Source organism: Podarcis cretensis, assembly GCF_951804945.1.
Source record: "Podarcis cretensis genome assembly, chromosome: 12".
Taxonomy (NCBI): Eukaryota; Metazoa; Chordata; class Lepidosauria; order Squamata; family Lacertidae; genus Podarcis; species Podarcis cretensis.
Genome location: NC_137181.1, coordinates 25,895,541 through 25,923,193, shown reverse-complemented (window position 1 = coordinate 25,923,193; position 27,653 = coordinate 25,895,541). Strand labels below are relative to the sequence as shown.

Genomic DNA, 27,653 nt, shown 5'->3' with positions numbered 1-27,653 from the left:
GAGATGTGTGTTTCCATGGCCCACCCTATTCCAGTGATTGTAATCTGTTTTGACTGGTTTTAATTTTGTTGTAACTTGCCCTGGGACCTGGCGGTGAAGGGTGGGTAATAAATTTAAGACTAATAATTTCAATGGGTCTGCTCTGAGTAGAACCTACTTGGTTATGACCCTTGGTAGTCATGTGTGACAAAGGAAACCTCAAACATGCGCAACCTCGTCAACTGATACACACGTTTCTACGATTGCATTCTGATATATTAACTTTGGTCTGCGAACCAACCTCAAATGAAGACCTGGTCATACCCATACCTTCACATAGACATAGCATTTCTGAGCTTTCAGTTTCTGATTTATATCAACAAATCTAAGGAAACTGCTAAAAAGCTGCAGCCCTTGACAGCAGAAAAGCTACAAGGCTTCGGTGAGGGAGTGTAATATGCCAAGGACCAGAGATCTGAAAGTAAACAATGTCAGCTCATGCGCCTCTCACTTGCCTTCCTGTGACACTGTGCAGCTGCAGCCAATGGACTTCAGCCAAGCTAGTCGTGACTGATGTGCTTGTTTCCATTTCTGTAGCTTCCCATTACTGCTCTTCATTCAAAGAAATGTTAATGGTTAGGAACTAGGGATGTGAGGGAAATTTTGCTTGGGTTTGCCTTTTAATGTGCATCTTCCTAACTGAGGTTTCCTAAAACAGCATTTGAACTGAAATGCAACTCTCATTTCTGGAAATGCTCTGAATCTTGCATTGAGTTTGCCCAATTAAAAATGTCTACTACATTGCATATATCAGGGGAAAGTGTACACAAATTGGACACAAAACTGTGCACATTTGTGAAAATAACATGGCACAATGCAATGGGGAATATCACTTGCAAAAATGTGTGAATAAGGAAAAAATGCACACTTAATCACTGACAAATATTTTTGACTCCCCCCCCCCCATGGAACTGATGCAGAAATGTGGTGATTTGAACTTAAGAAAAGAAAAATGAGTTACTAATATATTGATCCCTATCGAATCAAATACAAATTCATTTCAATCCCAAATGCTCTGGATGCTTCAATGAATGCCCAGTTGCTTTCTTGCACTGCATTGATTCCATTCATTTAAATAGAGGAGCAGATCTGTAGGATGTGTAAAGGACCTGCCTTCTCTATTGAAATGAATGGGATCAGCCTATGTAAGAAATCCATAGGATAGCCCTTGTAAAATTCCCATGGCAATAGGGAAGCAATGGGCCGGTTCTGTTGTGTTAGTACATCTTGTGGCATCAGAGGACCCATATTAAACTGAAAACATTTTAAACACATGCTAACAAAGCCTGAAAGTAAGGCAGAGCAGGGAAGTTATTTTTTTATTTGGTTGTTAATCAATATATTCAAAAGTTTTCAGAGAATCACAAATGCCAGTGTAAACATGCGCCAGGTACATAGATAATATAAAGTATTGCACATAGAAAAAATATATATCATCCACATTTCCTAATGATGTTTCATCCATCTGTAGTTGATGTGTAGGTGTTTAGCCAAGCCACCATTCTGGATAAACTATGGGTTTAAGTCAATAATTCAGCATTTAGAAAAGAGATACAACTCACTTCTTTTCCAAGGGTGGATATGTGAATAAGCTGGTGATGGTGTAGAAATCTGCAGCATGGTTTTGATACCTGAGGCAGTCATCTTCTGCATCTTATGAGTGCATAAGAGAAGTAAAAATGGTTGTAGCAAGAGGAAGCCCCCATCTTCACTGTCCTGCCTTGTTTCAACCAAGAACTGATCCCTGCCCCCTGAATGGTTCTCTGTAAAAACATAGCTCAACAGTTAATTGGATGAGGGGTTCAGGAGCCAATTGTCCGTTTGTTCTTCCCAGTCTCTGGCAAAAGTAGTTTGGGTTTTGGCAAGCCAACAATTAGGATAATGGGAACGATTGAATCTGGGTGATAGGGTGCTAAACGTGAATTCAACAAGCCAGGCAGGGAGAAGGGAAGAAAGTGAGCAATGTTAGTACTTTCCAGCACATTTACATTGAACATTTTACTTGTGGATTCAAAGGATATGAGTATAGAAGGTACAGGAAAACCTCATGCAGATTTTTTTTAAAAAAACAGTGCATTTAGTTTTAAGCAAGGTTCACCATATGAGTGGAAGCTAATCTGGTCCAGCTATTCCAAAGTCTATGGACTGGTGGCTATTATGAAAGCTCATGTTTATAGGAAAACCTTGAAAATCTTCCTGGATTAGGTCCAATGATTATCCTGCTGAAATTACTGGGCCTAAACTAGTCTGAACAGGACTAATGCTAGATAAATTTGTAAGAGACAACAGGAAAACAAAAGTCAGCTGTGGATAATAATAAAAAAGATCATTGCAATTCAGAAACCAGGTGTGTACATGGTGCTCCTCCATGTCCCCATTACTCTCAGTGGCACCCTGCTAGTTTCCGCACATGAAAAGGAATGTACACAGATTAGCCCTCTCCATTGAAATTAATGGGAAACCATTCCATGTGCAGGAGTTCCCTACACATGCACCGCAGCTCTCATGTTAAAAAAGAGACTTGCTGGATTGGGTTGTTAAAAGTCCAAGTGTCTCCAAATGGTTTGCTAAAAATCCAATAGTATGGAACTTCCTTAGGAAAGCTATGGGAGCAAAAAAGAAAGACATGACCCTTACGTTGGTTTCAAACTAGATCTGGATACATTTATAAAGGTAATTTTTAATCTGTTATACAGATGTGCCACACTAGGATTAGGGGAGGTTTTGTTTCACTTTACATCTTCTTCACTTTGAATCATCAGTGGTTGTTTCAATTGGAAGCAGATGCTGAATGTTGGAAGCTCACTTGCACTAGTGAGCCCAAGCTGAACTTTCCTTAAGAAGGCTTGGTGAATGGGGTTTGTTTTGCAGCAAAGGCTTAACTGATTTTGTTTAATTTACACTGGATGTTTTCTCCCAAATCAGGTTGGCCAGCTGATTTTTCCTGCTTTGCCTCACCTTATTGTATGGGACTTAGGATCACAGGAAGCTGCCCAGTCAGACAATTGGCCCATCGAGCCCAGTATCATCTACTGCGATAAGCAGCAATTCTCCAGATTTTCAGACAGGGGACACTCTCAGCCCTAACTGCAAATGTCAGGATGAAACCTGGGACCTTCTGCATGCAAAACAACTGCTCTTTCATTGAGCCATTGCCCTTCTTAGTTCACCTTACTAGCAGTAACTGGATTGTATTACTCGAGTATGCACAATTTACTACTGTCTTTTCTACAATTAGGTTGCAATCCTATATAGGCTTTGTTGGGAGTATGTTCCAGACTTTCATGTGAGCATAGGATTGCACTCTGTATCTCTAACATGGGACGCCAGACTTCTCTTTGCTTGGCAATCAGGATATAGTGGATAACCTTAGTCTGCTATGTCCACTGTGTGGGGCGATTAAATAAATTGAAGATTCTGTGTCATGTTCCTTAGGGTTCAGGGTTGAACTATAATCTTCAGGGTCACTTCCCAGGCCTGTGATTCTGCAATTCTTTATCATACACTCCAGCCTATAAAATAATATATACTTTTGCTTCTGTTCTGACTCTTATAACTGGTATATGGAATGTGCAGGATACATCCACTCTATTTACATGCAAAGTAATGTTATCATCAGTATAAAACTTCAGAGCCTATTTTGGTTAGGATGCCCAGCCTACAAAAAGATGGAAAAATAAATAATTGTGCCTCGCTTATGGAAAGTGTTTTAGAAGGCTACTTTTGCTTGTCAGAAGTACTTTCACAGTACCAGCAATATTGCTTGTCTCCCTGAGCCAGAGTTTCATAGAAATTCCTATCCTTAGGGAGTCACCACAACATTATGCCATGATACAGTAGAGTTTGAACATTTTGTCTTTAAGCCATACAGCAACGCAGGCGATTCACCACCACATGGTCCAGACTACAGGAGTGCTTCTAATGCCATCCACGTGTGAATGACTCAAGTGATCCTTTGTTTAAATAAAACTCTCTCTCTCTCTCTCTCTCTCTCTCTCTCTCTCTCTCTTTGCTGCTCATCAGCTGGTTATGTTTTTGAGGCAGGGATCATTGTTCTTGTCTTCTCTTCTAAGGTCATTTATGTAGTGAATGCGTAAAACTCTGCATAGTATGGATTACGACCACATCTTAGCAAGAAAGTTCCTGGTAAGTGGAATCTGTTGTACTTTTCTGCTCTTGACCAGGGGGACTCTCCTCTTCCTATGTGTCAGTAGTCTTGTCACTTGTCAGTTGCACCCTGTCAGCCATGTCATCTCGAGGGGGCCTTGCTCTGTCAAAGAAGCCACACTGGAACAAAACAAAGAATCATGTGTAGACAAGTTGGCAAAGCAACCATCTATTCTCTCTTTTTCAGGTCCTGCCCTCAGACTCAGACATTATGGTTTGGTGTCATACACCTGTATAAACATGTAGAGGAAATACATATGCATTGGCAGTGCTTTTGCCTTAAATTTTAATCAACCATCTCTGTATTAAAAAAACCAAAACAGTTTGCTTACCTGGTTGTGAGAAGTTTTTAAGCCTTAAAAAGATCTCACAACCAAATATCCAGGTATTCCAGACATTAAACCCCTTGTTGCCCTACTGGCTGCATATAGAATTATACCACGCAGAAGCTGTTTTTAAATGCCTCCACAAATTTGTGTGATTGGCTAAGTGCAGCATGAGATTGAATAGGCCCCCAAAAAGCAGTCTGGACTGCCTGTAGGAGCAATCCCTGAAATAAAATGTTTCAGGGGGAAAATCTGGTGTGGCATGAATTGCTCACAGCCACTGAGCTCAATCGAGCTATTCTGGACTAAAGGCTATCGAGTTTGCACCTTGGAAACTCAGTTAAAAAGTGAATTCATTTGAACAAACAGTCAAGGTGGTAACTGAAATGGAGAAGCCACTACAAGGTGATATTGTTTAAAAAAGCAGCAGCAAAGGGGGCTGCTTGAATGTCCTGCAATGTCATAGTTATATGGACTCAGCCTGCTAAGTCATAAGCCCCTTGGAAATCTGCAATCTTATTCATTCTCGCAGCTTGCTTTTGAGTAAAGACTGAGCTGAGTCTTTCACAACAGGGCTGTGTAACAATGAACAAATAATAATAATAATAATAATAATAATAATAAATTTTATTTATATCCCGCCCTCCCCAGCCGAAGCCGGGCTCAGGGCGGCTAACAACACTAAAACAGTACAACATTATAAAACATTATAAAAAATAATTAAAATCAAAATTGATGGCAACCATAAACTAAAGTTTTGTAAAGATTGCCAAAGGAGGGAGTCAGGCTGCGCCCTGACCAAAGGCCAGGTGGAACAGCTCTGTCTTGCAGGCCCTGCGGAAAGATGTCAAGTCCTGCAGGGCCCTTGTCTCTTGTGACAGAGCGTTCCACCAGGTTGGAGCCGCAGCCGAAAAAGCCCTGGCTCTAGTTGAGGCCAGCCTAACCTCTCTGTGGCCTGGGACCTTCAAGGTGTTTTTATTTGAAGACCGTAAGTTCCTCTGTGGGGCATACCAGGAGAGGCGGCCTTCTGAGCAAAAATTAATTGACCCACCTTGGCATCATCTTGTTTATAACTTCAGCTATTTATGTGAATCCGCCCTAAGCCTCCCATGCTATTCCAGATGTTGCTGCAGTGATGTATTGACAATGCTGCTAGAAGATACCCTGGGACAAAGATACACTGGGGAAATGGCAACTCCGTAGTTCTTCATCTTTGCAATGCGAACCACTTTTGGTTCTGTGATGGTGACCGTGGAGCAAGTGTTGCTGGTGCTGGTGGAAACCATGTGTTCAGCATCCGTACTCTAGTCTGCAACCCTTCACAGCTGTGAGCCATGAATCATCTAGTGAGTTAGATCAGAACAGTTGGCGAGTGCTCTGCCGAGTCTTATCTGTGCACTTGCCATTTCATACAAACTTGCACTGTGGTTGACCTGTCCTGAAGTTGACCTGTTCTCAAACTATGGAGGCAAGATGTAAGTGTGGGGTAGATGACGGAATGACAAGAGTTTGGTGTTGGGCAAGAGCCTCTCACCTGCTTGACTTACTAGTCTAAGCGGCTGGATTTGATTATCTGCACCATCCTTTGGGGATCTTTTAAGTTCAAACAGAGATGATATAAAGGAATGGAATGCATTTTTAAAATATTAAATCTCTGCATGGCAGTCTTTGAAATTATCCTTTGGAAGGATTAATAGGAACAAGAAGCATGCTTGCTCTGTTCTTCTGAGTTTCTGTGCCAAGCCCGGCCAACTTGTGACCCTCCAAGAAGAAAACAAGCCCACCCAACATGTGTGCCAGGGGCTCCACAGAGCTCCTGTTTTTGCTGTCTTCCCACAAAAACAGAGCGGAAACCTAGCTTTGGCAGGATCTGGTCAGATTTTATACAGGCCTATCTACCACGTATGGAGGATTTCCTTGCTGAACTGCCAGCCTGATACCTTGGAACTGACATGATTTATTTCAGGAGGCAAAAGTCAATGTGAGAGTTCCTGAGCATTTTCTATATTATTAATAGTCAAACTTTAAAAAAAAAAAGATGGAAGGGGAAAAAGAAGTTTGAAATGGACATGAAACAAGTGGTAAGGTGAATAAATATTTATTTTCTTTTAAATCAGATGTTTCAGATTGTTTATTTTAACTGTATTGTATCAGGGTTGTTTTTTTTTAAAAAAAACAGTTCAAAACCAAATGTATGACCCTCTGTCAAACAATTTCATTTCTCCATTAAACTTGCTATTCTATGTTAATGGGAAACCCTGGGGAACAAGATTTGACTTCTGAGGTCAAGCATTATAAATATGAGAAAATAAACCATGTACTGCATTTATTATTGTTGCAAGTTATGAATATTCATCACTCTTATCTACCAAACAACATGAATATTTACATTTCACCTCATTACTGTTTGACACAATACTTGTCAACTTTGCTTCTAAAAAGTTCAGGGCACAGTCTAGCACACTTAACTCTACTGAATTATGGTCCATGTCTTCCATGAAATGATTTGCTTAGTGTCCTTGCACACGTACAAATAGTAAAAAATATATCTATTAAATTCATGCTAAACAGACATCACTCTGTAGTGCAAAAGGCATGTAGTGGGCTACATGACAGAAACTTTGGATTATGATCTTAGCAAGATAAAAGTCCTGTTTAGTTGCCAACCAATATGTTTTAATATTCGTAGCATTCAATTAGCATGCATTCTTGCTCAAGAAATGCATTAGTAATAAAATGGGAAATGTGATTTTGAATCAATTACTAAGGTTGTTTTCTTCTTCTTCTTGGGGATTTAAGTAACCATTTAAATGGCCTTGATTTAAATTACTGCACTTGATATATGGTGTTATCATAGTGTTAAAGTATGCCCAAACCAGATGGCTTTCTGGATTTTCTCACAGGATTGTTTTGGGGATAAAACAAGAAAGGGGAGAATTATGGGATCCTGCCTTGAGCTTGTTGGAGGAAAGGTGGGATATAAATGTAGCAAATAAAATGAATAAACATCCAAAGTTAATTTAGTTACACACAATTTAGGTATGTGGTATCTATGGTATTCTTAAAGATAAAATAACCAAGTCTGTGGAAGAATAAGTCTTGCTAAGCAGAGCCAGCATGTATCTGCAAGGACAAGTACTGTTTCATGAAACGGTTAGAGTTCTTTGAGAGTATCAACAAGTACAGGAGACTTCCGGTCGGCGCCAGCGCTTAATGGCGGTCCGAGCCTCGAGCTCCGAGGCAGGACTGCTCCGTTAGTTCGGGTCTTACCCGCTACGGCAAGCGGGGGACCCCTAAAATCACAGGCGCGGAGCCTGTGAACAAAGGAGATTCGGTGGGCACCCTTTGCGCCCCCCGGTACTGTGAGGGAGCCTTTTTAAAGGCTTCTGAGCGGCATCGGGGTAAGCGCGGTGCTGAGAGTCGTCACCCAGCTAGCGGAGTGAAGCCGCGTCGCCATGAGCGGAGAGCGCCGATTCCTTCCTGCAATTGGAATTTGACCACAACACCCGTGAGTAAGATTGGAAAAGTAACGGGACTTTAAAAAAAAAAAAATTGGCTGAAAACGGGAAAGGCAAAAATTAAGGAAGTCTGCCTCCCCGGAACTGCAGAAGGAATAAAGCAACGAAAATCAAGCTGCACTTAAAGGGAACCTCTCTAATTTTTTTAAGCTGTCAAACTGACATCGGACTTAAAACCTCCCCCCAGATTGGCAGGAGAAGGGGGGAAGGGATTGGAACGTTGTTAACCTGCTGGAAAATTAATGGACAATTAAGACCTTCCATTGCCAAATCCCCTGGGGTCGGGCTGCCCAAACAAGACACCGGGACGTGGACTGTCAAACTTTGAGAAGTGGGGACTTGTTTGCAAAAAAGTTATCGGACCTTAGATGTACTTTGCTGCATTTTGGCCACATAGAAAAATAGAGACATTACAATTTGGACATTGGAAACTTTTGGCTACTGTTATACTTCCTTGCTTCTTTGTTTTCCTCTATCTCTGCCATTTGGATACAATTGAATGCTCCCTCTAGAGGGCTCTATCTGAAACTGTTGCACTTGAAAAAGTAACAGTGGGATTTTCCACTTGGGAATCAACTCTGTGAAAACGACCTTGAGGATATGAGTGCCCCTACAGAAGAGATAGTAACAAGGCAGAAAGCAAAACAATCTCACAAGAAAAGGGCCTCTATATCAGGAACTGCAGCTGTGCAGGAAAAAACACCAGCTTCTATGGATCCTATGACTCAGGCTCTACTTAAAATAAATCAATCCCTGGAAGCATTGACAAAACTTTCGACAGAGAATTCTAAAAAATTAACAGAGTTGACAACAAGGTTGGATGTGAATACGGCTAGTGTTGCATCGAACACAGATTCTATAAATAGATTAATTCAGGAAAGTTCAGAAACACGAAAGATTGCAGAAAGTGCAAAAATAACGGCTGAAGAGACAAGGGAAAAATTTGGGCCTATTATTAAAAAAGTGAATGAGCATGATGCAGCCCTCTCCTTACTGGAACTTCAACGTAAAGAGAAGAATTTAAAATTTAGATTGGTGCCTGAAGGGGAAGGGGACAACCTTGTGAAATTTCTCACAGAGAACATCATAACTTTTTGGCAGGAGGAATGGGAGGAAGATGAGGAACTTGAGATAATATCAGCCTTTCGACTGGGTAGAAGGCAGGACAAAAAACCAAGGGACTGCCTAATTACATTGAGATCAAAAGAAGAAAGAGATAGAATATTGAATTTGCATTATCAAAAGGCATTGGTGATCCATAATTGTCAGATACAGATTTTTAAGGACATTCCTAAATACATTTTAGAGGTGAGAACATATTACAAGAGTTTAGTAGACCTGCTGAAGAAAAACACCATACCATTCAGATGGGAGTTTCCACAAGGATTGTCCTTTAACTTCAATGGAAGGAAGATTAAAATAAAAACAATTCAGGACAAAGAACTATTTCTAGAGAAGTACCTGGAGGATCTGCAGAAAGGAACCGTGGAGGAGAGGGAACCACCCGATATAGCAAATTTGTCATTTGGACTTTCACTACCACCATCGGAGGAAGAGCAGAAGCTTGGAGCAGTTGGAGGAACAGCTACCTAAATACAAAATGTCTCTGCAACTCCTTAGTTGGAACTGTAATGGTTTGAACCTTCCTCGGAAAAGAAGACAGGTTTTTCACATTTTGAAGAAAGAACAATTAGACATAATATGTTTGCAAGAAACCCATATTGCCAGGATACACAGGAAATTACTAATAAATAAGAGACTCGGTCAAGAATTCATCTCATCAGACAAAGTAAAGAAAAGAGGTGTGGTGATCTATGCAAAGGAAAAGTTGGCTCCAAAATTAATATTTAAAGATGAACAAGGAAGATACCTGGCAATTGAAATACAAATTCAAGGAGAAAAGATATTAATTGTGGGAGTTTATGCCCCAAATGAAGGGAAGGCTGAATTTTTTAGGAAGTTGCATGAGACATTAGTTGACTTTTTAGACTATAAAATCCTAATGATGGGAGATATGAATGGAGTTGTCTCAACAAACATGGATAAAGCACAGAGACAAGTGATTTCGAAAGAAGGGAGACTACCAAGGATCTTTTTTGAAATGACTGAAACAATGGACTTGATTGACATTTGGAGAACAAAGAATCCTTTAGAGAGAGAGGGAACTTTCTTCTCAGAAGCAAAAATGACATGGACAAGAATAGACCAAATTTGGATTTCTAGTAGTCTGGCGTCAAGAACAAAAAAAGTAGAAATCTGCCCAAAAACGTGCTCCGACCATAATGCGGTCAAGATGGAGATGAAACTAACAACAACTGGTTCCTTTAGATGGAGAATGAATGACACCCTATTCAAGGATGAAGAGATCCATAAGAAGGCCCTTAAAACATTAAAAGATTACTTTGAGATCAACAGGAAAACAGATGTGGAAAAAAGAATAATTTGGGACGCAAGCAAAGCCGTGATGCGAGGTTTCCTAATTCAACAAAATTCTATTAAGAGGAAGCAACAAAATGAAAAGAAGGAAAAAATTTTAGAAAAAATAAAAGAAGGAGAGAAGAAGTTGAGGTCCAAACCAAAGTCCCATGAGATTTTGAGAGAAATAAAGTTTCATCAGATGCAATATATGGAACTCATGAACCAACAAATAGAATGGAAGATAAAGCAAATGAGACAAAAAACTTTTGAATCAGCGGATAAATGTGGGAAACTTCTGTCATGGCAATTGAAAAAAAGGCAGAAAATGAATACGGTAACAAGTTTAGAAATGGATGGAAAGATTATCCACAAACCCAACGAGATTAACAATTGTTTTCAAAGCTTTTTTAAGAAATTGTATGCACAAGGGCCAACTAACGAGCAAGAAATAGAAGAATTCATCAGAAAATACGGTTTACCAAAAATCTCAGAACAAAGTAAAAGGATTTTAAACGAGGAAATAACAGAACAAGAAATAGAGGGTGCCATTCAGAATATGAAATTGGGAAAATCACCAGGACCAGATGGCCTGACGGCCAAATACTACAAAATGCTGAAAGAATGGCTGATACAACCATTGAAGGAAGTTTGCAATGAAATTTTGAAGGGGAAAAAGGCACCTGAATCGTGGAAAGAGGCTTTCATCTCACTTATACCGAAAACAGAGACTGAGAAGAACCAGGTTAAAAACTACCGCCCTATATCTTTACTCAATGTGGATTACAAAATTTTTGCAGACATTTTAGCAAAAAGATTGAAAAGAGTGTTGGCAGAAGAGATTCATAAGGACCAAACAGGCTTTCTCCCAGGTAGACATATGTCAGACAATGTGAGGAACATTATAGACATTTTGGAGCTGCTGGACGTTGACATTAATAGGAAAGCAGTTTTGATTTTTGTGGACGCGGAGAAAGCCTTTGACAACATTTGTTGGACTTTTATGAAAAAGAATCTCCAAGGGATGGGGGTAGGACAAGGTTTTGAAAACGGTATAGGTGCAATATACTCTCAACAAAAGGCCAAATTAATTGTAAATAACGTGGTAACAGAAGAAATACTTATAGAAAAAGGTACACGACAGGGCTGCCCAATATCCCCTTTGCTTTTTATATCGGTCCTGGAGGTTTTGTTAAACATGATTAGAAAGGACCAGTTGGTTAAAGGAGTTCAGGTCGGAGTTAGACATTATAAATTAAGAGCATTTGCAGATGACCTAGTATTGACTTTGCAACAGCCAGACACTAGTACTAAAAGAGTATTAGAACTAATTGAAACATTTGGTCGAGTAGCAGGTTTTAAGTTAAATAGACAAAAAACGAAAGTGTTGGAAAAAAATTTAACAATGGAAGAAAGAGAGAGCTTTCAGAATGAAACAGGTTTGGAAATTACAAAAAGGGTAAAATACCTGGGGGTAAACTTAACATCCAAGAATGTGAACTTATTTAAGGATAATTATGAAAAATGTTGGTTAGAAGTTAAAAAGGATCTGGAAATATGGTCAAGGCTGAAACTTTCCTTGTTAGGCCGAATCGCTACTATTAAGATGAATGTATTGCCTAGAATGCTGTTTTTATTCCAGACGTTGCAGATTGTGGACAAGATGGACTGTTTCAAGAAGTGGCAGAAAGACATATCAAAATTTGTCTGGCAGGGCAAAAAGCCCAGAATTAAATTTAAGATTTTAACTGATGCAAAGGATAGAGGGGGGTTTGCCCTGCCGGACTTAAGACTTTATTATGAATCAGCAGCCTTCTGCTGGTTGAAACACTGGCTACTTCTTGAGAATACTGACATTTTGGATCTGGAAGGGTATGACAATAGTTTTGGTTGGCATGCATATTTATGGTATGACAAGGTAAAGGTGTATAAAAGTTTTAAAAACCATATTGTAAGGAAAGCATTGTACAACGTTTGGATTAGATACAAAGATTTGTTGGAAAGTAAAACCCCTAGGTGGGTGTCACCAATGGAAGCTAGGGAAGTAAAAAAGCTTAATATGGATTCTAAATGGCCAAAATATCATGAGATCATAGAATACGATGGTGAAAGGGTGAAACTTCAGAGTTATGAGAAACTAAAACCTAAGGTTCGAGATTGGTTGCATTACTATCAGATAAATGAGACGTTTAAACAGGACAGGAAAATAGGATTTCAGAAAGAGAAGTCAAAATTAGAGACAGAATTGTTGGAACCCAATACTAAGAATTTATCAAGAATGTATAACTTGCTGTTAAAATGGAATACACAGGATGAAACGGTGAAATCAGCTATGATCAAATGGGCACAAGATATAGGTCATGATATCATGTTTGCTGACTGGGAACAATTATGGACCACCGGTATTAAATTTACTGCATGTAATGCTTTAAAAGAAAATATTATGAAAATGATCTACCGGTGGTACATGACCCCAGTCAAGCTAGCAAAGATTTATCATTTGCCTAATAATAAGTGTTGGAAATGTAATGAGACTGAAGGCACTTTCTACCACCTTTGGTGGACCTGCCCAAAGGTTAAAGCTTTCTGGGAAATGATCTATAATGAAATTAAGAAGGTCCTTAAGTGGACTTTTCCTAAGAAACCAGAGGCCTTCCTTTTGGGTATGGTGGGCCAAGTGGTGTTAAGAAAGGATAGGACTTTCTTTATGTATGCCACTACAGCAGCAAGAATTCTACTGGCAAAGTATTGGAAGACGCAAGAATTACCTACTCTGGAAGAATGGCAAACAAAGGTGATTGATTTTATGGGACTGGCTGAGATGACGGGCAGAATCCGGGACCAGGGGAAAGAGACAGTGGAAGAGGACTGGAAGAATTTTAAAATATATCTTAAAAATAATTGTAAAATTGAGGAATGTTAAGATGTCAGGGGGTAAGAAGTAAAGAATTGCAGCAGTAAACAAAAAAAAAAAAAAAAAAACCTAAGAAATATTTACGAAAAGGAATTAAGACAATGGACTTAAGGGTTGCTAAAGAATTATTAAACAAGGATGCAGGGATGGGGAGGTATGGGGAAGTCAAAGAAAAAAGGTTATGAACCGATGAGTATGAAGTTATATTGTGTTATATTGCTGTTTATTATCTGTGTGGAAAATTAATAAAAATTATTATAAAAAAAAAAAAAGAGAGTATCAACAAGTACATAGATAGAGGTGATCTGGTTGATTGACACAACGTATCTGGACTTTCAAAAAATCTTTCAATAAGGTAGCTCCCCAAAGACTCCTGGAATAAGAGGCGAATCTTGACCCTATTGTGAATCAAGATCTGGTTAAGGAGCAGACAGCAGGAATAAATGGGCAGTTCTCTGAATGCAGAGATGTAGAAACCAGTGTCTACCATGAATTGGTACTGGGACCTGCACTTTTTAGCTAGACGATCTAGAGTTAGGAGTGAGCAGTGAGGTGGCAATGTTTGCTGATGATACTAAATGGTTCTAGGTTGTTTAAACAAAAAGAAATGACAAAGAGCTCCAAAAGGACCATTCGCAGAGTGAATGGGCAATAAAATGGCAAATGCGATTCAATGTGAACAAGTGTAAAGCGATGCTCCTATAGGAGGCAGTGATGGATAGCTTCAAAAGAGGATGAGACAAATTCACGGAGGAAGAGGCTATCAGTGAGGGAAAGACGGAAGGAAAGAGGAAGATGAAGTAACTGGGAAAACATTGGATGAGGATTCAGAACTCAGCGTGGTCAGTAATAGGCATGATATAGACCACCGTGGGAAATGGCACCCATCAAACTGGAATTAAAAACAACGTCTACACATCAGAGACATAGTTTTAAGTACTTTGAAGTCAATTGTTTCCAAGTCCCTGAAACAAAAACTTGTAAACTGCTAGTGACTCAGTGATTGCAAGACTTTAGCGATGTAGTAAAAACATCAAACAGAGCCTACCAATATTAAAATAAAATCACTTGCAGCCTTAAAAAGATAACATTTCTTTTCGTCTGAAGGGGGTGCCCGATCATGTTTCAAAAGATAATTCCTTGAGGTGCTTTGGGAGAAACAAACCTAGAGATGCTTCATTGTAGCAGGCTGCCGAAATCTAAATTCCCCAGACAAAAGAAGATCATAGGTCTTGGGAATCGCAGCCAATCTCTCACTGCTCACTTCTAACTAGCCTTCAATAATGCAAACAAGCCACCTCTTTTGAAAGGTCAGAAACACAAACATGTCAGGGATCCAAAATAAATAACACACCCATCTCGTATGTCCATGATTATTTTGCTCAGAAGATCACACATTCCACCCCCTCCCCGCCTCCCCATTTTGTTTTGGTATCATCTTCTCTAGTTTAACACCAATACATTACATACCTTCCACAATGCTAAGGTCAACATAGCCAAAACCAGCAGTCCAAGGAGTATGGCTAATATTATAACCCACAGTGGGATTATAAAGGAAATGTTTGGAGTAGCCCAAATAACAGATGTTTTGGTCTGAAATGGAAGATGAGAAGGGGGAAAAAAGATGAAAGGGTAAATGAAGATGAGTTATAATACAACCTGAAAGTGATTACATATGCAGAATTAGAAACTAATGGTGTATTCGTAAGGCCGCTGTTTTAAAAACTCAGCATACAGTATCTGTCAGAACTTCACAAAACTTAAGTTCTTGCAGTTATAGTGAGTGGTATAGAACTATGTTTTATATAACTAAGTAGGCCCAATGAAATTAATGGACATGAGTTAGCCACGCCTATTGATTTTAATAGGCCCACTTTGAGAAAAACCTATGCATTTAAAGTAGTATCATACCACTTTAAACAGTCATGGCTTCCCCCAAAGAATCCTTGGAACTGTAGTGTGTTAAGGCTCTTGAGAGTGGTTAGGAGACCTCGGTTCCCCTCACAAGCTTGCTGAAGGCATGAGGTTGGATAAGAGTAAACAACCCTGTGGGGTAGGCTGAGAGATGGTGACTTGTCCGAGCCCTCCCAGTAAGCTTTAATTGTTGCTAAGCAGCAGATCAAAGCTCAGCACTTTGACCACTACATCACACCGAGTCTCAGTTTGGTTTTACTGCCATGGCTTCACCTCCAAATTGTAGTTTGTGTGGGGAACAGGAGCCTCAACTTATCAAGGATTCTCAGCATCATTCTGCACTTAAGGTTCTATGCTTGTATCAACCTATGGCCATCCTGATGTTTTGATGGCCTGCATCTCCCATTATTCCTTGCCATTGGCCATGCTGGTTGAGACTGATGGAAGCTGGGAGTCCAGCACCACCTGGAAGGGACCAGATTGGAGAGGCCTGGATTGCCAAGTCACTTCTGAAGCAGACACAGGTAGAAATACAGGTACATGTATTTTGTACTTGGCTATCTACCTGAATGCTATATGTCAGCTGAACTCAGAAAACCACAAGACCTAGGTTTGCTACAGTTAAACAGGTTTAAATTTATATTATAGCTTAAACCAAATAAATCTGAGCCTCTATAGGCAATGGAGTAAGCAAGAATGAATGTCAACATTGCTATGATTTGTATTAGACATTGTGGTCTCTAGTCAGCTGACACAGCTACATACCTTGGGCAATATGCCGCTGGACAAAACCCCTAAGACAAAAGCACTCAGTCTTCTCATTACAGGAATAACATGAAAAGGGTAACATTAGCTTTCCTCCCCCCACTTTGAAAAAGCATTTGCTGTCATTTTTAAAGACCGTCTAGTACACTTTGTAAAGTGGCAGGTAACAAGTCTTTTACAACACATCACATATAAAAATAACTTGAAGTTCAACAGAAATATAAAATGTATTAACACCATTCCCCTACATTCTGGCTTAGCCCTGACCACAAAAGCTGGACCAAATAAATAGATCTTACAAAGCTTTTGAAATATACTTAAGGTTTGGATTTACTGCGTCTCCAGAGGAAAATTATGTGCTTTCCAGCAAAGTCAAATTATATATATTTCTAATCTTGCACATTTTCCAACATTCTAAAGCTCTCTTTCGGTAGATGTATATATGAAATACCCAGTTTCCATCCATCTGAGGTTTATGGTTCTGCTGAATTCCGATGTTGCCCATTCAGATTAATGGTGTGTTAACTGGAATTTGAACACAGACTTCCTATTGTGTGTATACTATAGATGCAAGTGCCACTAGGGATTTTGAATGCATGCTTGCTATGTTGGCTTGTGGATCTTTCCTGCGGTCAGACTGGTGACCTACAATGGACTCCAGAGCACGTAGCTCTGACTATAAGTGAGGTCTGCAATGTCAGCAGTTTCTAAGCTGAGAAATCGCTTCCAAGTCAGTGTTACTCCTTGAGCTTTGTCCACTCTGTTTTCCTCATCTCCTGGTCTCCCCATTTGGAAAGCAACCAACTCAACCTTTCTCTAAAGCAACCTGCATTTGCTCTTCATTAGTATGTGCCTTTCTGAATCAGCCACTTTCCCCCCATTGCCATACTGCAGCTCACCATATGGGGCAGTGGGTAGCAGTTCATGACAGTACTTAAAATCACATATCAACAATGATTCATGCCCAAACTCTCTACATTCTCTTGCTTTCAACAAAACAGTTCTCTGGGTTTTCCAGTACAAAAATAAATAAAGAATAAATCTATTCTTCAGTTGTGAATAGAGGATTGAACACACCGGAGGCTGGGAATGAGTGGAAAGGCGAATACAGTAGTAGAAATCAGTGCCAGGGATCATTTAAGAGGAGCAGGTGGCATCAAACATGGTGTTTTATGATCCAGTATGAGAAAGGGGACATCAGTTTACTATTTTGCTGAGAGCAGAATAATACTTGAGATCCATCACCCCATTACTCCTGATCAAAGACCTAGATACCGTAGGTTTAAATGCCAATACAGAGAGACACATAACTGACTGCCATTTCAATTTGGGTCTGTTGCATTCTGATTACATAGAGACAAGAGCTTTTAAGTGTAGCCAGAAACTGAGATGTGCACATTGTAAATATTGAAAATAAAGCACCCCAACTTACTGGTCAAAGGTAGTAAGCATTTCAGAGAAAGTCAAATACCCAACCCCCAAGACATCTAAATCTAAAAGGGCTGACATATGTCCGGGATTTGTCTGTCGAAAATGGTGTCTGGGCAGAATTTTTGAGAAGCAGCTGAAATGCCCAGACGTATGTCAGCTCATATCATGGGGAATAAAGCTCAACTTTTCTGTCCAGATTTTCATATTTTGAAATATGGCAACCCTAAAAAATATGGTGCAATGTGAATTTAAATAGCTCACTTTTCTAGCTGCTTTTGAGCACTGAATATTAACTGCGGAGGCTTCCTAGGTCAGTAAGTTCAGTGGTTGTGGTAGAAGGGGCTCATTTTAATTAGCTAATAAATATTTTTCAATGACTTTCCTTGTGTTCCTCAATAATGCTCTCTAGCTGGCATGGAAACATAAGGGCAGGATGAGTGAGGGAAAAGGTCAATGGCTCTCATTTGCAGCAACCCTCTACACAGAACTCTCAGTCAAGGAGACAAATGAACTAGTGCGGAAGGTTGCAGGATGTGGGCGCTACAGACATTACAACATCTGGGACCAACTTGGCCAGAGAACAGAAGCAAGGATTTTTCTCTCCTCCAGGACAGATCTCGCTCAGCAGATATTTATGTTCTTTGTTACAGTGCCAGACATCTTAGTAGTGCTCTTAAGCATGTAACCATTCCCCATTTCTCAAGTGGCAAGCAGTTTCAAGGGAGGCACTAGTGGGTTTAGTTCCCGTTAGATGAGAAAACAGTGGAGATGCAAGGATGAGGAACTGGGCCCACCTGGTGAGCTGAATCCTTATTTATCCCACCTCTTGTGGGTCAAGTGGGTGGGGCTGATTACCCCACAGTTTTGCCTGAAGCCGTAGCAACCAGGTGCAGCAAATCCCTTCTCAGCCCAGACTTAGCTGTACTGACTCCCTCCCCCCCAATGTCATTTATATGCCAGGTGCAGGACAGGCAGACATGGCTTGGCCAAAATGGTCTGGCAGGCCAAATGAGGAAGCCTGGTGGGCCTCATTTGCAATAATATAATAATAATTTATTATTTATACCCCTGCCCATCTAGCTGGGTTTCCCCAGCCACTCTGAGTGGCTCCCAACAGATTAAAAACAGAATAAAACATGAAACATTAAAAACTTCCCTAAACAGGCCCCCGCCACCACTGACTTAAAAGGTTGTTGTCATGCTTGCTTTATTTACAAATACACAAGCAGAGCACAAACTGAGGTGAAGAGGCACCTTCTACAAGAGAATATAGTCACCATGCCTTGAAGCCATCAATAACTTCAGTTTCCATGACTTTATCCAATCCCCTTTTAAAACCACCTAGATTGGTGGCTATTACTGCATATTGTGATAGTGGCTTCCATAGTTTTAACTCTGTGCTACAGTGGTGTCTCGCAAGACGAAATTAATCCATTCCGTGAGGCTCTTCGTATAGCGGTTTTTTCGTCTTGCGAAGCAAGCCCATTGACAGTTTAGCAGATTAGCGCTATTAGCGGTTTAGCGGCTTTTAGCGATCAGCTGTTAAGCGGCTTATCAGCGGATCAGCTGATAAGCGGCTTAGCGGCTTAGGAAAAGGGGGGAAAAAGGGAAAAAACCCTGCAGGAACTCGCAAGACATTTTCGACTTGCGAAGCAAGCCCTTAGGGAAATTCGTTTTGCGAAGCGCCTCCAAAACGGAAAACCCTTTCGTCTAGCGGGTTTTCCGTCTTGCGAGGCGTTCGTCTTGCGGGGCACCACTGTATATGAAGAACCCTTTGTCAGTCCTGAATCGTCTCACGGTCGACTTCACTGGATAACCTCAGGTTCTAGTATTCTAACAGAGAGAGAGAGAGAGAGAGAGAGAGAAACCTCCTATCAACTTTCTCCAAACCATTCAGGGAAATATGGTTGGCTCCAGATTTTAAAGAAAGCTTTTTTTTTTTTTTTTTAAGCCATCTGTTTTCACTGGCTGTTAACGGAAATGTTTTGTTGTATATATTGCTGTCGAAGCTTTTGTTGCTGACTCCATTGGGTTTATTTAAACTGATTGTTTTATTATAAACTTAATTGAATGTTTTCATTTTTTGGGAACTGATAAAAATGTATATTTGGTATTAAATGTAAGCCACCCTGGAAAGGCTATAGTTTAGAGATACAGTGGACGCTCGGGTTGCGAACGTGATCCGTGTGGGATGCATGTTCACAACCCGCAGAGTTTGCAATCCGTGTCTGCAATTTTACCTAATATAAACATTTATGCAAATAATTCCCCCCAATACAATGCTTTTTTGTACATTATTCTCACTTATACAGTATAGGCATTTTTATGCACCCTTTACTGTAGTATATGCATCTTCATACACGTTAAATGGCTGATGAGCTGCATTGCAAAATTCAGAGAAGTGTAAATCTCAAAGGATGCCTGTGTTTTGGTTCATATATTGTTTTCGAAAATGTGAATCAGGAAGGTTTGGCTCTCAATGCAATTTGAATTGAATTTCTCCTGAGGGGATTAATGTTCATTTCATGGTTGCTGAATGTACCACCTAGAGTAGAATAATTATTTTTATTGTGATGGTCTGTGTGGCATTTCTACAGAATGTTGTGAGCCACAAGGCATTTTATTGTTCTGAACCAGAGCTCCGCAAGGTGGGTTAGGCCGAGGCATGACATTGTGTCTAAGGCCACCCATGCAGTGATCTTTATGAATGAGAAAAGATTTTTGCACCTGGACTTCCCATGCATGGCTCTCAAACCTTTTCTCTTACGTAACTTGGGGCTTCCTGGCCTTCATTATTTTCTGCAGTTTTCGGAACATGCACATGCTCAGGTTTTTCTCCACTACCTTGAAGACTGGGGATACTTTCTTAAAGGAGAGAGAGAAGCTGTTCTGATAAAATGACCCTATTTTGCATAAGAAAATCAGATTTCATCTTGTAAGGCAAGATGCCAGCCAGGCATATTTGGGTTTAAAATATGTATTAAAGAAAGGGGCAATTGCAACAGTTGTCCTCCTTGCTGCTGACTTCTTTATGCCAGCTAAAGGCATTTCTGTTCACTGTTTAGAAGAAGTGATAATGGGAACCATGTCAACATAGACACTATGGAGACGCTTGAAGCCTTCTGCTATGTATAATGTTTTAATGTTGGTTTTAGATTTTCATGCTGTATTTTATGAGGTGCTGCACTTTATGGACTGTATAAACCACCCTGGGGTCTGGTTAGATAAAGGGCAATTAGAAAATAACCTATACCAGCTAAAATATTTTGTACTTTGTCTAATAATCCTTGTCACAGGTAAACACAGGAAGTGAGGAGCCACGCCATATACCAGCAAAGTCACTGACCTGTGCACATTGCATGGAGTATGGCAGTAGAAACATAGGAAGCTGCCTTATCACAGAATCAAAGAATTGTAGAGTTGGAAAGGATCCCAAGGGTAATCTAGTCCAACCCCCTGCAACGCAGGAATCTCAACTGAAGCATCCATGGCAAATGGCCATCCAACCTCTGCTTAAAAACCTAGAATGAAGGAGACTCTGCAATCTCTCAAAGGAATCTGTTCCACTGTTGAACAGCTGTTACTGTCAGCAAATTCTTCCTGATGTTTAGTCAGAATCTCATTTCTTGTAGCTCGTGACAGCCCTTGAGATATTTGAAAATGCCTATCATATCTCCTCTTTTCCAGGCTAAACAAACCCAGCTCCTTCAACCGTTCCTCATAAGGCTGGATTCCAGACTCTTGATCATCTTGGTTGCCCTCCTCTTGTGGTGTCCAGAACTGGACACCGTATTCCAGATGTGTCTGACCAAGGCAGAATAGAGCAGTATTATTACTTCCACTATACTTCCGTTGATGCAGCCTAGAATAGCATTAGGGGTTTTTTTTGCTGCTGCATCACACTGTTGACTCATGTTAAGTTTTTGGTCCACTAAGACCCCTAGATCCTTTTCACATGGCCATCTAGGTGTCCCCCATCTTATATTGGTGCAGCTGGTTCTTCCTGCTTAAGTGCAGAACCTTATACTGATGTCCTTAAACCGAGTCAGACCATTGGTCACTCTAGTCGAGTCCTGTCAACACTGACCTGCAGAGTCTCCCTAGGGTTTAAGACAGGAATCTTTCCCAGCCCTACCTACAGAAACTGGTGAGTGAACCTGGGATCGCCTGAATGCCAAGCATTTACTCTAGCACTGATCTATGGTCTTTCCCCACCTCTATTGAAAGTGGTGTCGTACACCAATCTGGAGAAATGTGTTAAAACCCCCTTTCACTTAGCACAGAGATATGCCTTTATGATTGGAAAACTACTGGCATTTGTAGAAAGATCGTTGCATCGAACTACAGGCAAAGAGACAGAAGCGTCTGCCAACTGGACCACCCGCTATTCCCAAAGAGCATTTTATTTATGACTTCATGTAGGTGTTCATTCTTCAACTTGGATGGCTCCACTATTTTCTCATGTGGTTTTAGGTTTAAGACAAGGCTGTGAGCCTAATGCCAGTTCAGAAGTGCTTTATCTCTTTTAACAACTTTTTATTGTGGAGGGTGGGAGGCAATGGAAAGGACAGAGAAACTCTGAGAGATAGGAATGAAGTTGCTCAACTGATATTCCTTTGCCCATCCTTTTATCCAAGGTGGTCAGTGATGCATCTGTGGAGCTTTTAATGCACATCATATGGTGTTTCTGGCAGAGCCCTTGTGACACAGACTGCCTGCCTCACATGGCCAAAGAGCTCCTTATGCTTAGAAGAACATTTCTCTATCGATGTTAGAAGGGTTATTCTGGAGAGGGCACATGTTTTCCACAATATCAGTTGCATGGGAGCTAGAAGCTGCTTTGAAATGGGTCAGACTATTGTCCAGCTCATCTAATATTGCCTACTCTGAACTGTGGTGAAGGTGTCCATAGTAGATAGCTCAATGAAGACGTCAACCCAATGTGCGGACAGCTGTGAAAAAGGCAGATTCCATGTTAAGGATAGGTAGGAAAGGAATCAGAAACAAAACTACCAATATCATAATGCCTTTAGGTAAATCTGTGGTGCAACCACACTTGGAAGACTGCGTATATATATTTCTGGTTGCAACCACACTGCTCCAGGAGATGCATAGATGAAGGCTAGTTTTAACAGCATTACAGTGGTACCTCTGGATGTGAACGGGATCCGTTCCGGAGCCCTGTTGGCATCCTGAAGCGAACGCAACCCGAGTCTGCGTGTCTGCGCGTTGTGATTCACTGCTTCCGTGCATGTGCGCGATGTCATTTTGAGCGTCTGCGCATGCGCGAGCGGCAAAACCTGGAAGTAACACGCTCTTCAACTACTTCAACCCGAGGTATGACTGTACTTTTAGCAGCTTTCTGTCGCTTCCTGCAGGGGCTAAGCCAGGCACCCCCAAACTCAGCTCTCCAGCTGTTTTGGGACTACAACTCCCATCATCCCTGACCACTGGTCCTGTTATCTAGGGATGATGGGAGTTGTAGTCCCAAAACAGCTGGAAGGCTGAGTTTGGGGATGCCTGGGCTAAGTGCTATGCAGCACAAATATATATATATATATATAGATAGATAGATAGATAGATAGATAGATAGATAGATAGCCATTGTAGAACAAACTTTGCAGATTCAATACACTTCTCAAATCCTCACCGATTATCATTTTTGGTAAATGGCATCTGAATGGCCAAACTCTGACTTATCTATCACAGAGTAACAGTAGCTTTAGGCTTACAGTAAATGAGCTATTCTTGTAGTGCGATTGGTGCTTGTGTGTATAATAGCCCCTTTCTCTGATCTTCAATCATTTCTGCTTAGAGGGGTTGAAAGATAACAAATTACTCTTTCATTGTTTTGCATATTCCCCTCAGGCAAACATTTGCCATTTTTTGAAAAAGGGCCCAAAGTAGTAGACAAAACCTCCCCTGAGTTTAGACTCAGAATTAATATTGACGTGTGTTTGCATATTATAACTCCCTTGTATAAGTATACTTTGCAGGGAGAGCAAGCATGTTCAAAAGAAATGTGCCTGAACACTGATTCTGTAGAAGCATCCCATCAGAGAGAGGGTAGAATTTAACTTTTACTTAGAGAAGACCTTTTGAAATGAATGGATTTAACTTGGTCGTGTTCATCCATTTCAACGAGTCTGTTCTGAGGTAGGCCTGGTACTGAATTCTACCCAGAGGATTTAAACCTGGCTAGGGGTCAAGTGTTCACACACTATGCCAATAGCACACCAGGAGATACCAGTTACATGATTCAAGTACATTTCTCCCCCTTTCTCCACTGTCTAAGAATTTGTTCAAGATAATATACGAAGGGCACAATCCATAGAAAGTTAACTGTGTTTTTAAAATCCTACTAAAAATCAGAGGAAATGAATTATTTTATTTTGGACTTTACTTTCGGTTGACTATGATGATAGTATTTCAAGACCATCCTTTATCTTCTTCCCTAAATGGCAATTACTTAAATCTAGTCTGATTATATTGAAAACTCTGCTTTGTACGCAGGAGGTCCTAAGTTCAATCTCTAGCATCTTCAGGTAGGGCTGGGAAAGACTTCCTACCTGAAACCCCAGAGAATCTCTGCCAGTCAGTGTGGACAATACTGAGCTTGATGGACCACTTGTCTGACTCAGTCTGAAGCAGCTCTCTATGTTCTTTTGTACCAGCCACTGGGGAACAACAGTGGTAGAGGGCTATGGCCCTGATTTCCTGTTTGGGTTTTTCTATAGACCATTGGTGGCGAACCTTGTCCCTCCAGAGTCCATGTCCAATGGTCAGGGATGATGGGAGATGCAGTTCAATGCCTGGAGGGCCAGAGGTTCCCTATCACTGTCACAGACAAGGGGCTGGCCACTAAGGGGAATAGGATGCAGGACTAGATTGGTCTGACAAAGCAGGTCTCTTCTGGCACATAACCGTGTGTAATCCATAATGCATGCAATGAACACATTCATGCATGAGACAGAAACATGCAGAGATATGACAGCTAACTGAACTTCCAAGTCCACAGACAATATACCTTGGAATACCTTCCTGGAGACTACAGGGGAGGGAAATTGCCTTCCTGCCCTGTTTAGGAGCTTCCCAGAAACATCTGGAGGACCAGCGTTGGGGGGAAAATGTTGGACAAGTTGGGCCTCTGGTATGATTTAGGAAGAATCTTATTACACTTTTATCCTGGGACAACAGGCCCTGAATTAATTAATGTCAGCTTCTGATTTTATGTCGCAAGGGGTGGTCTAGGTTGAAGTGAGTTGAAAGGGAGTCAACAACCCCTGACAAGATCAGGAGTTCTTGGCTCCTGACTCATTTTCGTTCATCAAGGGGTCATATAAACAATAGCAGGGCTGTTTTCTCTACAGCGTAGAATTTTTCTGCAGATAAGTGGTGCCTTGTGCATGACACAAGATAGCAAGGTTGGTTGACGGAAACACTGGAGCTTCTTGTTCATGTATTTCAGGATAACAACCTTGTCATGGCCATCACCAATACTCCATACACCAAAACAATAAGCACAGCGTAAGTAGCAAATAAATAAATAAATAAATAATAAATAAATAAATAAGCAAGTATATATGGTCATCATTCTGGAGGATGATAATGTTGAAGCTTTAATGAATTTCCAAAGTCAAGGCGAGTTCTTAACCATGATTCTGTAAGCACGTTATAAGTAGCAAAACGTCAAACAAATATGATGATGATTATCAATCTGAATGACAATAATGTTGAAGCTTTAATGAATTGCCAAATTCAAGGCAATTTCTGAACCTTGATTCTGTAAAAACAGTGTAAGTAGCAAAACTTCACATGGATAGGATCATCATTCTGAATGATAACGTTGAAGTGTTAATGAATTTCCAAATTTTGTACTTACTTCGACTCTTGGCCTTCCAAATAACTCCTCCTAGACAAACACTGAATCCAGGACTGACTGACTTCAGGGGGGAAAGTATTGCTAAGAGAAACTTCAAAAGAACTTCTACCTACAGCACATCAAGCTGCATGGTTGGCAAACCTCCACTGCCAATGGCCAGATTTAGGAGGACATAAAAGCACTATCATTTTTCAAGAGTTTACAGTTGCTGTTTTGGGCATCTGGCAGTAAATCAGCTCTGTGGAATAATATGCTTCATTCTCAAGTAGTACTGTAAAAATGCTTATCTGATTATTCAGTATATCATCAGAGACCTGTTGAGAACAGCAGGCGATCACCTGTGGCAGAGCGCAATTGGAACAGCTAGGAGACAGTACGTAGCAGCCATTTTGAGTAACATGTGTTTCTGCTACAAAACACATGCAAGGTGGGTGGGTGCAGGGAAGCAGAAAGAGCTGGGATTTATCTTTGATTGTGGTATCTTTGAACCTCTTTGGATGAGCAATGAATATTAAGGATCAAAACGTTCTCCTTTTGAGCCTAAAGGTAAATCATCCCAGTACAGTAGGCATCAAAGAGAGAAGCCAGTCATGAGCTAGTCAAAAATTCCTGTCTATTGGCTGAACTCCTCCCCATCTGCATATACTTTTCTCATTATGGTGCTAGTCCTGCTGTATGGGGGAAACCACTCTTGTTCAGTGTGCACAATCACTTTTATTTCTTCTTAATCCTTTTTCTTTTCTTATATAAAAAAAGACTTATACAGTAATATTTTTCTGTAACTGCTTAATAACTGAAGGAAAATGAAAATACCCTGAATATTTCACATAGGTCTAATTCATATATGTTTATTATATGATTATATATGAAATATAGGGACGTGGGTGGCGCTGTGGGTTAAACCACAGAGTCTAGGACTTGCCAATCAGAAGGTCAGCAGTTCGAATCCCCGCGATGGGGTGAGCTCCTGTTGTTCGGTCCCTGCTCCTGCCAACCTAGCAGTTTGAGAGCATGTTTCTGTGCGCTGCTCTGGTTCGCCAGAAGCGGCTTAGTCATGCTGGCCACATGACCCGGAAGCTGTACGCCAGCTCCATCAGCCAGTAAAGCGAGATGAGTGCCGCAACCCCAGAGTCGATCACGACTGGATCTAATGGTCAGGGGTCCCTTTACCTTTATATGAAATATATATGAAATATATATTACAGTATATGAAATATGTTTATTTGTGCGCGGTGCAAGAACTATATCAGAGTCCTGCGTCTTATATAGAAAGCACAAGAGGGCCCATGAGGAAACAACAATATAAAGTTAGCAGGTTGGGAGGCATGAAACTAGGAAGAGCTGAGGTTGGCTTGCTGCTCACCCCCCCCCCCGGCTGATTCCTTCTCCAATCAGAAACAGGTAATGAGACCTCTACCTCATTATAACTGAGTAAAGATGGGTCAAACCATATTTAGCATGAACACATAAATGAACAAGCACAAATCTGTCATTCTGGAGCAATCTTACCATTTCCAAAAGGCCTAATCTTTTGGTAAATGGCAGCAGACAGCCACAGTTGTTTGGCCTCCCTGCTGTAGGGCTGGCGGACCTGTGCCCCTTCACTTTCTGTTGGACTGCTGCTCCCATCAGGCCCAGCCACCATGGCCAATGGTCTGGGATGGTGGGAGTTGCAGTCCAGCAACATCTGGAGGGCTGCAGGTTCGCCATCCTTGCCCTAGCCCTACAGACAATCGCCGCAGGTTCCCATTCTCTAACTGCATGGACTGAGTTCTGTCTAAATTAACCCATTCCCCCTTCTGAGCATCATTATTTCAGAAACTCAGATGCATAGCAAACGTTACAGTTTATTTTAAACTCTCTCACACAAATAACCTTTAAATAGTTCTCAAAGGATGGACCTGTACAAGAAACACAGGAAGGACTTATCTTGGATTTCCCATCTATAAATATTTCATACAGCAGCAACCAGGATGACCAAACAATGCACGTGTTTTGCATCAGTGTGTTATTTGTTTTCTGTGCTACTCACTGCTATGCTTCCTTCAGGGAGTTTTGTTGGCTGAACTTTGTACGGCATCTTCTTCACTTCAAATGACACATTGACGGAAAGAGAGTAGTGGTCATTTTTCCTCTGGAACAAAAAAAGAAATACAGACAGAGGTTTTCAAATAATGTTTTGATTAGTCTGAGTTATCAGTTTGATCTCCCTTCTCATGTTGTAGAAATAGTATATACACGTGCTATACCATGTTCCCCATAATAGCTGCATTTGCACAAAT

The 27,653-nt window shown here is 40.8% G+C and overlaps 1 protein-coding gene across 1 annotated transcript in view; it reads right to left on the bottom strand.

Annotated features, from left to right (window-relative positions):
* Positions 1–1,341: 1,341 nt before the first annotated feature.
* Positions 1,342–27,653, bottom strand: part of ITGA8 (integrin subunit alpha 8) — a 136,644-nt gene continuing 110,332 nt past the window's right edge. Inside the window, exons 28-30 of the mRNA XM_079948271.1 lie at positions 27,404–27,505; positions 14,850–14,972; positions 1,342–4,326 (exon numbers count right to left, since the gene is read on the bottom strand). Coding sequence (XP_079804397.1) covers positions 4,240–4,326; positions 14,850–14,972; positions 27,404–27,505 — 312 coding nt within the window. The 3' untranslated portion in view covers positions 1,342–4,239. The remainder of the gene's footprint in view (positions 4,327–14,849; positions 14,973–27,403; positions 27,506–27,653) is intronic.